The 12542-nt window shown below is 44.9% G+C and overlaps 1 protein-coding gene across 1 annotated transcript in view; it reads left to right on the forward strand.

Annotated features, from left to right (window-relative positions):
- The window catches only part of LOC115310667 (neprilysin-4-like), a 133298-nt gene that overhangs the window by 74276 nt on the left and 46480 nt on the right, over positions 1-12542 (forward strand). Inside the window, exons 10-11 of the mRNA XM_029969124.2 lie at positions 10530-10628; positions 10683-10760. Coding sequence (XP_029824984.2) covers positions 10530-10628; positions 10683-10760 — 177 coding nt within the window. The remainder of the gene's footprint in view (positions 1-10529; positions 10629-10682; positions 10761-12542) is intronic.

The following is a 12542-nucleotide window of genomic DNA, read 5'->3' on the forward strand; positions in this document are numbered from 1 at the left end:
CCGTTGCAAAATATGTGCAGGTCCACATCACCATCAAGAGTACAGCTCCTGAATCTAAATGTGCCAACTGCGGTCAAGGCCACGTGGCAACGTTTTCCGGCTGCTCCAGTAAAAAAGCGGCAGCAGTTGTAAGAAAAACAGAAATCATAAAAGGCAGAACACCTACTCAACGATCTCCACCATCAAATCCAGAGATAGTGCGAATACCTGAAACTCCAAACGACACAAAATCGTCCATATCCAAGACTACGTATTCAGACGTGCTACATCGACAACCAAGTAAGAAAAACACCGTCTCAAAAAATTAAAAAGGTTTTATGAGGTCAGCGCCGCTTACTCAATCCGAAAAGCGCAAGTCAGGACCTCCAATGCCTATCGCGTCTGGTGCCCAAGGGCTCCACGACCCACTGCATCACAAACGACACCCTCAACGGAGACGCCGTCTGCTACATACAGTACAGATTCCCACGTCAACGCAAACAGCCAAGCAACTGATCAACGATTTCTCATGCGGCTACTGTTTTTGGCAGTGAAAGCGATCATTAGATCGCTACCAGACGCCGTCAACATGTCAGAGGTAAAGGCGATCCTTAATATGGAACCCCTTATTCTGGGGACAAGGGTCCCTGAAATGTAACGAATAGTGTGTACAGTGAAACGACTATATTCCAATGGAATGCCAATTCCCTCCGCACTAAAATAGGAGACTTCAGGAAGCTTGTTGCGCTATACCAGTTCCTTGTTCTGGCAATATCTGAAGCTCATACAGATGCAAAAACTAAGATAGCTGGCTACCTCACGTACTGCTCGTCCCGTCGAGATGGTCCCAGTCGAGCAATGCTCTGTGTGAGGAAAGACATACCATCATTTATTGTGTGCTCATCTTTATCTGAAGCGTCAGAATACGTCGCGTGCAAGGTCATGTTTGGCACGACCGATATAATTACAACCTGCGTATATATAGAGCCAGTAACATCAGTGTCGGAGGAAGCTCTAATATCAATATTCAAAATTTAGTGATCCCTACATTTTATGTGGGGATTTTAACTCGCACCATACATGCCAAACGCACAAAATGATAGGAGAGGGAAGCTGATTGCCAATGTAATAGAAAAATATAATCTATGCGTGCTAAATGATGGCTCTCAGACATTTTTTTGTGGAATTACGTATTTAAGTGTTCTCGATTTGACAATACGTTCTCAAGACATTTTCACGGATTTATCATGGCATGTTGATATAGAAACCCATGGAAGCGACCGTCTGTCCATACTCGTCCAGCACAGAAAGGTAGCGAGACCGCGCAATGGACAATGTAAAGTTAAAATTACAAATTGGCGTATGTTCCGATCTTTGAATACGCTAAGGTGTAAAAATGTTGATACGGTGGACGATTTTACTTCGATTGTGAGCGAGAAGTTTGACCACGCAACAAGATGGGTATCCATTCTATCCGATTACAGAGGTGTTGATGCTTCGCGTGAAAAACTTAGAGCTATACGACGCAGAGCCGAACGGAGATACCGCCGCTCAGGATGGATAGAGGACTGTTAGGAGGCTCCAGCGTGTTCACAGCCTTAAACAACGTAAACTTGGGCAACTTGCCAAACATCGATGGCGACAGCTTTGTGCTAAGCTAGTGGCTGTAAGTGACCTCACGAGGATGTGGATTAATATTAGAGCTCTCCAAGCGCCGACTATTCAAAGGTTCCCGTTGCGAGCAATAGCCCTATCCAGAGGCGTATCAGAACTGACAAGAATAGACAAGTTTTGCAAATTATTGGTTTGACCAAGCGCGGCATCTCTGACACTTAAATACTTTGCCTCGTGTGCCAATGCCAAACAAACAATTGATAACGAGTTTGCCTCCTCTCATTTGGAGCTAGATTTTGTATTCACAATGAGGTAACTTCACAACGCACTGAGAGTGACACGTCGGGGTAGGTCACCTGGCCCAGACCTGATCACATGGGAGGAATTGAAAAACATCGGTCCAAGAGCGCTGAACTTCATTTTGAGCACGTTCAACTCTCTCTCTGGGTCTAGGAAGAAATACCAGACCAATGGAAAGTCGCTAAGTTCATACCGCTTTTGAAGGCGGGAAAAACACCCTAGGACCTAGCCTCCTTTCGACCGGTCAGCCTTAGAAGCTGCTTAGGTAAGCTTTTTGAAAAGCTAATTAATCAACGACTACAATGGTGGCTAGAAACGAGTGAAGTGTTACAGGAAAAACTAGCGTGGTTTCGTCCAAAACGCTGCACGATGGATTGCGTGTTAGATTTGGCAACGTACATAAAACATGAGCGTACCGTCGGAAAAATCACAATAGCTGTATTTCTAGATATCAAGCGCGCATACGATACCGTAAGTCAAATCCACATTCTATATAGTCTTATACAACTTGGAATTCGAGGACGAGTCGTACGGTGGATAAAAAACTTCCTTTCAAAACGGACAATGTTTGTAAAGACCGCAAATTGAGATAGCACGAGTCAAAATCTCCGACACGGCGTACCTCAAGGGAGCGTACTAAGCCCTAGTCTATTTAACACGGTCATGGCTTTGCTTCCAGGTCGCCTCCCTTCACCACTCCATCTGACGATATATGCAGATGACATTTGTATCTGGGCCTCAGGCACATGTCCAAAGACTTTACAGGATCAGCTTCAAGCGGGACTCAACCTCTTAAACGAGTTCTTAAGTGAACGGGGTATGGATATTGCGCCTTCAAAATCAGTAATGCTTCCGTTCACGAGAAAGCATCTTCGTGGATTCGAGCTAAAAATACAGGGTCAAACTTTAGAACGCGTCTCGCATCATCGCTTTCTTGGAGTGATTCTAGATCAAAGCTTCACTTGGGTAAACACATCGATATGCTGGAGGCAAAACTAAACAAAACAATTAACATTTTACGTTATTTTACTGGAGTTCGTTGGGGAGCCTGAACGGAAATCCATGATAATGCTGCATTCTGCACTAGTTCGGCAAATTAATACATATTCACCCCCAGCACTCCATGGATTATCTGCACTATAAGAAAACAGACTGCATTACATGATCGCCCGTAGTCTTCACATCTGCTTGGGCGTCCCACGTCCAACTCGCGGAACACTGGTTTTAGCAGAAACAAGAGAGCTACCTATTCCAACTTTACGCGAACATTAGACCTTACTTCATTTCCTACGCTTGTCCACTCAGAATTGTCACCCACTAGCGGAGAATTTGATAACAAGGACGGGCTCACATATTTCCTCGACACTGATATCGTCGAGCGTCCTCGTGCCGGATTGCACACCGGGGGTTCCGATTATAGATCGACCACCCTGGATGTTTCGCGTCGCAAATATTAACACGGAACTACCCAACCTTAAGAAAATCCAGAGCACATTTCATTTTGTGATTACTCAGTCGGCGTTGTCATACTTGCATGATTACTACAGAGACCACATTCAAGTATACACGGATGGCTCTACGAAAAATGATGGCTCAACCACAGCTTTCGTAATTCCATCAATGCAAGTGCAGAAATGTATTCGTTTCTCCCACAGAACGTCCTCTACTGCTGCAGAACTTTATGCAATTTTTGCGTCAGTGGAGTATATAAAGAACATAGAACCTCAAAACCAGTGGGTTATCTGCACGGACTCCAAGGCAGCCCTCGGTGCTCTTTCGTCAGTTAACTCTAGAAGTCCGGCATATGCACTGGTCTACCAGGTAGCTGACATGATCGATCGGGCCATAAGTAATGGTCATTCATTAAAGTTGCAGTGGATTCCAGGACATAGTGGAATCTCAGGAAACATGGAGGCAGACAAGTTAGCAACAGGTGCACATGCTTTAGAAACAACTCGAGGAATTCCTCCTTCCAAAACAGACATAAAGTATTCAATTGCACACCAATCCAAAGAAATGGCAGTCGACATATGGTATAATGAGGCAGGATGGCAGTCTACTCTCTTCGTGGTGGATCCAGAATTACGGTTTCATATCCCAAACGATATACCGAGAAAATTTGAAACAATGCTTCACCGCCTGCGACTGAATGTGGCTTTCACGAGAGAATTTCGCTACAAAATAATGAAATTGAGAACCCAAAATGTTCTTGCGGTCAGGATGTGGACACTATTGAACAAATATTTTTGAACTATCCTCGCTTCGATCGCAATCGGTCACAATCAAAAGTGCGGTTTGATATCCTGGATAAAAGTCCTTTCACCATAAGTAAATTATTGGGGCCATGGCCCAACCAAATCATTCAGAAACAGGCTCTCCAGGCAATAAAAAGGTTTCTGGAAGACAGTGATATCATCGACAAATACCAGCTTTTGAGTGAATAATATTGAACCTTGTTGTAAAACGAGTGAATATAGCAATGTGTGTGTATGTGTGAACAATCTGGTGACGATTGGTAAGACTCGAAGTGACACTTCATACCAAGAACATAAGTGCTGTTCATTAAGTGTTCTCATCGTATGTGCCTATGCATGTGTGCACGTGTTGGTGTGTAGAACTAGTGCGTGTTATTATTTAATGATCATTGTCAGTCTGAAGGTGGAGTCGCATCCCGTACCTACCATGCGGGGCGCGGCCCGCGGGCGACGCTTGGGACGTTCTGACTGCACGACGGTCCAGTCGAGTCGCTCAAGCGGAGTTATGCTTCCGGAGGTTATGTTTTGTATAGGTAGAGTGGCGGGCCGTCGTGTGCGGGGCGGGCGATGCTTGGGCGGTGTTTGCGGGCTGATTGCCGTGGGTTCTGGGTCTGTGGGCGGTGTGGCTCGAGCTTTAGATGTCTTTTTTTTATGTTTCGTTATGGGTAGGGGAAAGGTCGGGAGGGGGGGGGGGGCGACTTTGAGCTGTATAGCTGCATCTATATGTTTGAAGTGTTTAATCTCTATGTCGGAAATATTTTATTCAATGGTAATGGAGTAGCCGGTCACACCTTAGATTGACTAACATCTCCATTTATTATTTTTAACACATATTGAAGAATAAGAAGAGTCTGGACTTAAGCTGAAATGAAGTATAGGCGCCACGTCATAAATATTATTGCACTCATTCAAGAAACCGTTAAGCTTTTGCCTGCCTTTCTTCCACGCAAAACGTTCACTTAAAAAAAAAAAAGAAAACGCCCACGTCCTTTGTCTTAATGTCGAAAAACGCTGTAAGCAAAAAACAAAGAACGCGGCTGCAGTCATTTTATATATAAAAAGAACTAACGCAAAGGTTACGTGCGTTACTTTTTATCGCTCAACGTAACGGTAACGCGTTCCTTTTATGTTGAGGTAACGTTAGGTCGGTAACGCATTCCCTTATTTTGCAAGTAACAAGCAACGTATTTCGTTACTTTTTTTTTTGGTAATGCCTACAATACAAGAGGGCTCCAGCTGGGTGTGCGACTGAGAGGACCCGGAAACATTCATAGGAAACACTCGGATATCGGAATGATCTGATGTCACCCTTGCCATAGGTGATCCGCATAAATCCGACCGGTTTTATTATCTTCATCTAAAACTTCGTAGACGACGTTGCCAAATCTTCTGGTGACCACACCTATAACCTAGTCTAGTTTCCTGAGTGGATGTTTTACCCACACCTGCTTGACTATGAAGGTAGGATTCCTTTGCCTTTCTTGTATGTGTTGTATTTTTGACCGCACATTTGACGCTAAAACACGTCAAGAACCGTCCGATAGGTCCTGCTGTTGAGCAGTGGACAAGGAGGTTATTCCGACAAGATGTGAAGGGTGATCGAGTATTTTAACAAAAAGATTCAGACTGCTGCTCTCCTGTCTCTTTCGAACGAACGTTGAAAAGCAGTCTTCAACGTTTACACCAAATTCTCCTCCTGTCCGTTTGACTTGGGGTAATACGGCGGAGTGAGAAGTTTCATGACGAGAGAATATCTCCTGCAACGGATCGACGGTATCGGCTGCCTTTCCGGACTGCATTTCTACAACTCCTGGCTATTAGGCAAAACCCACGAAAACAATAAAATACTTCTGCTGATACAGTTCTGCGAAGCCAGCATAAACTCGGTACTATGGTCGTCCTTAAGATTCTCAGCGATGAAGTGGAACTTTAGTCTTGTCCTCAGAGACACTGCTGCAACGCTCACATTTCTGAGTCTTCAGTTCAATAATCCTGTCCATGTGTGATCACCAAACGAAGGACCGTGCCAGAATCTTTACATTGGTTTGTCCCACATGTCCTTTATAAAGACGTTCTATGACTCTTCACTGAAACTTGAGTGGGACAACGGTTAGAGAATTCCATAGGATGCAACTGTTCAAGATGGTTCATTCGGACCAGTGTCTGCGAAATGGTGCGGTGTCGCTGTCTGTCGCCTTCTCTGGCCAGCCTTTCCTGACGTACCGAAAGAAAACAGGGTCCAACACTGTTGCTGTGACGATGTCCTTTGCTTTTACTGGTAACTTCGTCAAACTTCGTGCGTGAAGCGCAAAGACAACTTGTGTAGCACAGAAGATTGTGAAGACCCCTCCGGTCATTTCTTTGTCGCAGCCCTCGTCTGGGCCTTCAGCTAAGTGGGAGAAGTCATCAGTGTCTCCAAACTTACCCGTCGGCCTGTACTCACTGGTGCAGGTGCAGTTCATAAAAATGAGCGCCCAACGTTGAATTTCGCCACTGCGACGGGGATACCTTTCAAGGGAACAAATATGGCTCTCTGATGTTTGTTGCTTGTATATAAATAAGACTGGTGCCCCCGAGGATGCTGGTGAGACTTCCGGACGGCAAAACATTTAGCCAAGTGCTTCCTTCTCAATTTGTGCTCATCCACGCCTGATGAGTTCAGAGCTATGGAAGCGTAGGCGATGAGGCGTTCCTTACCATCAATCTTAAAATAAAACACACACCCACGCCTTCAGACGATGCGATTGCCGCAAGGTATATGGGCAGATCAGGGTCCAAGTGGCCTAAAGTGTCCGTAGCCGTCAGCCGTTTGATGTCCTCAAACGCGTGTACGCACTCGCGAGGTGTCTTTTTTTTTTCCAGTAGTTTGTTTAGCGGCGCAGATATTTTAGCCAGGTTTGAAATAGACTGACATAATGCTGCACCTTTCTGAGCAGTTATCTTAGCTTTGGGATGTTCTTGGGCTCGGGTATATGTAGATTTGCCGACATCGTTTTTCTTAAAGGTGTAAAGCTCCGTGAGATACGACTTTCCCGACATATTCGACCTTTTCTTAAAGTAAGATGCAATTTTCTTTTTTAATAGTGAAGCCGTGCTATAGGAGATGCTGGAGAACCAGTTCTAGGTTCCGGAAATGCTCAGCAGTGTTCTTTCCAATCACGATGATGTCATCGATGCACCAAGCGCCAACCTCCAGTACAGCAGTTACCTGGTTCATTAGTCGATAGAAAACGGCTGAGGCGCAGGGGATCCCAAAAGGCATCCTGCTGAATTGGAATAGCTCTTTGTGAGTAGCGCTGTCTTAAGTCTCCGTCGAGCTCCAACTTAACGTACGCCTCTGACAAATTCAGTTTCTTGAACATGTTTCCCCCGTTGAGCTTGGCAAAGAGTTCTTTTGGTTGTGGCAGTGGGCGCTGGAAAATCCCGAGATACGGCTTCCCCGTGACACTGAAGTCCCCACATACACGAACTGATCCATTCAGCTTTGGAGCTAAAACAATCGGAGTTGCCCCCTGCGAGACGTTCACGGGAGCAAGAACGTTATTCTTGACTTGCTTATACAAGACTCTTTCTAGCGCTTCGTGCGTAGCTAACGGCATTAGGTGAGGCTTGAAGAACCTTGTCTTTACTTCAGACTTGAACCAAAATGAACTTTGACTTAAGTACAACAACCCAAGTCACCAGTGAACAAGCTCGGAATTATTGCAAGCATTCTCTTGAGCGAGGTTTCATCGTGCGTTTTCACAGATCGCACGAATATTTTGTTGAGGTCCCCCTTCGGCTTGACGGTCCATCTATTTCCAAGCAGGTTGATGTGTCGCATATCAGTTATTAATGCTTCGAGCTCCTCAGGGTGTTGCCCAAGCCTAACTTGGAGCAAACACCACCCCTTGAGTGTGATCTTTTCTCGATTGAAGCAGAAGCGGTTATGATCACAATTTTGTGGGTTGAGATGTCCAATGACTTGCCATGACTCCGTGTCAAGACGTTTTCGCTTTGCACCTTTGTCAACCTGCAATTTTACGGGTGTTCCTTGGATACTGCAAGTGACAAATTCTCCATTAGGTTCTTGAGTGACGAAAACGTTGGTGATCATTTTGTTCTCCTTTTGTTTGCCAGCTGTGTTCCGAGGGTCACTTGATCGGCATACCTTTGCAATTTGGCCTCGTTTAACACAGGCATTGCATGACTCATATAAAAAAATGGTAAACGAGCAGGCCAGGTTGTGCGTTCTAATTATGATGTTTAAACCCTTAGACTGGGAAGGAAACTTGAATATAACTTAGAATAAACAGAAGAAAGGTGGTAGACACACGTCCAAACTCCCCTAACAAAATGTATTTAAAACGACGCTTTTCTACCCCTTTGCCCAAGATCGTCTACAACGTAAAAAGACCTGAGTTAAGATTAAGTCACCTTGAAAACAATATGCGTTTGCTCTTGTTTTATTTCTACGTTGTGGATGACTTTGGAGAAGGACATAAAACGTTCTACGAAATATATTTTGTTAGCTGAGTTTCACAAGCCTGTCTCTCACCTATCTCCTGTTTCTTCTACTTTGTCTTCAAGTTTCCTTGTCAGTCTCAGGGTTTGAACATCATGATTGGCGCATGACTCATCTCGGAAGCGGTAAGCGCTCTGTGAGTAGATGGTGTTTCCGCATCGGAAACACTTGACTGTTACAGAAGTAAAATGCTTCACCTTTTCGACGAGCAGCGCAGCGTGCTCTCCTCTGTCTCTGCGTCATAACTCCCCTTCGACTTTAGGATAGGACTTGGCCAAGTGAAGCGCACTGTCAAGCGTGAGGTCCTACTGGACTCCAGAGTACCAGGCGTGCACGGACGCGTGTGTCACGGAGACTCACGATGAATGCTGTCAAAAACGTGCAACATTGGGCATTGGCTTCAGGTGCATACTCACAGTGGGTGATGATTGTTCGAAGCACTGCTATGAAGTATTTGACCGATTTAGTTCTATATCTGATGACTGTTTATTTTTGTCTGCGGATTCTGCTGCAAAAGGACCTGAGGCAAAATGCGCAAGTGCCTGAGAAGGCCTAGCCCCTTCTCGGTGTTCTGCGGGCCACATAAAAATTAAGACGGAAAAAAGACACATTATAGAAAATTTTCAAAAAGATTCAATAGCCAAATTAAATACCATTAAAAACCAAATAATCAATATTCTGTAGCGCACAAACACTAAATCAAAAGAATTATAAATATTTTCACGAAATAGTCCGATTGTCTAAAACACATGACATGTACACAAGTGTGTACTAAGCTCAATATACAAAGTATGTTGAATGATGTTGCTAAAAAGAGAAAGAAAATACAGGATAGAAGAACACTTTCTGCACAATAGCAGCATAAAATATGAAAAGATAAATTCAAGCTCATTCAAGGCAAATTCAAAGGTCAGGTATATCAAGAAAAGTGTCCAGGTGTTAGCAAAATATGAGCGCTCTGCAAGGATGATTTTATTTTTCTTCCTGACGAACCGCAACAGATTTTCCTCTTCTAATAATATAAACTTCTTAGGTGTTATCCGTTTGTTTTTGTTTCTTTACTAGCTCCTGATACGCTGCATCTGAAAATCTATTCAGCTTTTTGCATGTCTCGGCACCAACTGAAGCCATCAATAAGTTCTTGTCCGCGTCCACCATAACGTTATTGACATCAAGACAAGCTTCGAACCTTATATGATACAGCTTCCATTCCTCATTGTCGGTTAGAACGTCTCGGGGCCATAACTGCCATGGGTAGAATTTTCCACCCTCCTCGCTCCATGAATCTACTATGGTCCCCTTTCAGACCGCTGTTGTAAAGGTGTTGGCAACAATGGTCGTCATTGTAGTAATCCAGTGAGTCTGTTACTATTCAACTCTTTATTACAGTATGGCAGGCCGAAGAGACGTCGCTTAATTCTAGCTTACCAGCTCGCAGAATGAATGTGCTCGAGCTCAATACATCAGCTCGAGCTGCGCCGACGACGACTATCGTCTTAGTGGTCACCTCAGCTTGTGTAATCTGATAACGTTGGAATGTCTAGTTTTGTAATCTGCTTACAAATGCTTTAAAATATTGATACCTTGTTTATGTATCTATACGTTAAAATGTATGAGGGCAGGGGCCCCGCCAGGAAGCATTGAATTTTATCCCTACTTCCTTACCCGGCAAAGCGAAATATCATGCAAAAAAAAAAAATTGTACGGAGCTGGCGTTTTACGTAAGTGACCAACTGTTTTGTGATAAAAACAGTGCATTACTTGTACCTTGGGATATTTCAAAATATTTAGGGCGAAGATATAAAATATAAGTGTCGAAACGCCTGCGACAAAAATCTTAAAATTGGTTTTAAGATAATTGTATTTTTTTCTATCAGATCGACGAATTAGTGGGTGTAATTAACAATACTTTTGAAGAGATGCTTGAAAATAATACATGGATGGATGATTCTACACGTGAGGAGGCAATGGAGAAGGTACGGACCCTTATCCATACTGTGACCATCTACTAATGAGGTCATGCGTTTCAGCTTCGAAAAATGGGAGCAAAAATTGGTTACCCTCCTTGGATACTGAACGACACGTACCTTAATGGCCTTTACGAATACGTAAGTTATATTACGTCGATTACAGAATTATAATCTTTCATATTGTGGTAAGATTTGCTTCTGTGTTCCAGGTATTTTCAGGCGTTCTAGTCTTCATATATACCGAGGTTGCATAAATATGGCAATACAACCAATAGGTTGCATTTTTCTGATATTTTATATACAGGGTGTTTAATTTTCATTATAACTGTTTCTTTAAAGCGTGTGAGAGTTAGACTAGTGCCGTCTTTACAATGTATTTATGAAGCTTGGATGACATTAGTGGAGGAGATAGTCGTCATGGTAACCAGGCTAATTAAACTAAAGTCCGTTCATGAACTTTTTAGGTATTGCTTTTTAGGATCATGTTGCCACGGTAGTATGGAAGATGTGGGAAATCGCTCGGACTTTTCTCAAAATTCAGCGCGTGCATCCGATCGGCCATCTTTTTTAAGTCGAACTCGGAGAGCCGGAAGCCGCCCCAGCGCGTTGGTGAACCGTGTAGCCCGCCGGACAATTGACGCTGCGATGGCATTTTCCGAAGTCTAAAGATAGCATGCGGCGAAACAATCTAGAAGCTTCACATGCCCTTTTAGAGCGCAGCTCTCAGGGGCCCGTTTCCGGCTTGAGCGGAGTCTGCGTCGCCATCGCCGTCGGCGTAACCGCGAGGTCACGTGCCCCCCCCCCCCGTGGTCACGTGACGCACCCCCCCCGAGGTCACGTGACCCCCTGAGACCACGTGACCCCCTGAGGTCATGTGGCCCCCTAAGGTCACGTGACCCCCCCCCCCCCGAGGTCACGTGACTCCCCTGAGGCCACGTAGCCCCCTGAGGTCAAGTGACCCTCCTGAGGTCAAGTGACCCTCCTGAGGTCACGTGACCCCCCTGAGGTCACGCGACCCCCTGAGGTCACGTACGTCACACGACCCCCCTGACGTCACACGACCCCCCTGACGTCACAGAACCCCCTGACGTCACATGACCTCAAGGAGTCACCTATCCCTCAGTACGCTTCCATCCTCCTCCTCAAGAGCTGCGCTCTAATCCGGCGTTACAGGGATTTGTAAACGGCTTTAATTTTTTAAGACGCGTTTGCAACTTGTGCGCGTCAACGGCGATGCCGTCTCGCCAGCAGAGTACGTCGTACGTGTTTCCCTTCGGAGCGTACACGCGGCCCTCATCGGAATCGACAAAGGTCTGTGCCTCAAGCTATGTGAATACTGTTTCATATAAACCTGGACCAAAGGGGTCCCACTTGCTAAAAAATGTGCTTTAGAAACAACGCATGATCTAGGAACAAATCGCTTCTATGCCTGCTCATTTAAAATTGGGAGCATCATACTTCAGATTGAGTCGCCACATTTGCTTCCCAGGCATGCCGACACCTTTTCACTGTACATTCCTACTCACAATTTGTTTTCAGCGCACGCAAAGGCACGAGTTTAAGAACGTGGCTTCGCCAAATGCGTTGTGCCCATGAAAACTCCCGCAGAGAGGACGCTTTCAAAATTGTAGATGTTCGCATCAGCGCCGGCACTGAAGACGCCTTTGCAGTTTATTGGAACTTAGGACGTCATAGTTTCATTTTAGTTCACTGACAAGTTGCAAAGACGCGAAACGGTAAAATCATTAGAAACGTATGCTCCCGTCGGGGCTCCCTCCTTGCTGTGAGTGAGGCATGATGTATGTTACAGCAGTATCTTCGCGGCGTGGGTTATTAGCGCTTAAGGCCACCGAAGTGCAACAAAGAAGCTTACAAGCAATGGAGCACTTCACTCTCAGAAAATGGTCGCTATTTAAAGTA

This window comes from Ixodes scapularis, unplaced genomic scaffold (assembly GCF_016920785.2).
Source record: "Ixodes scapularis isolate PalLabHiFi unplaced genomic scaffold, ASM1692078v2 PGA_scaffold1__304_contigs__length_218370807, whole genome shotgun sequence".
NCBI classification, from domain to species: Eukaryota; Metazoa; Arthropoda; class Arachnida; order Ixodida; family Ixodidae; genus Ixodes; species Ixodes scapularis.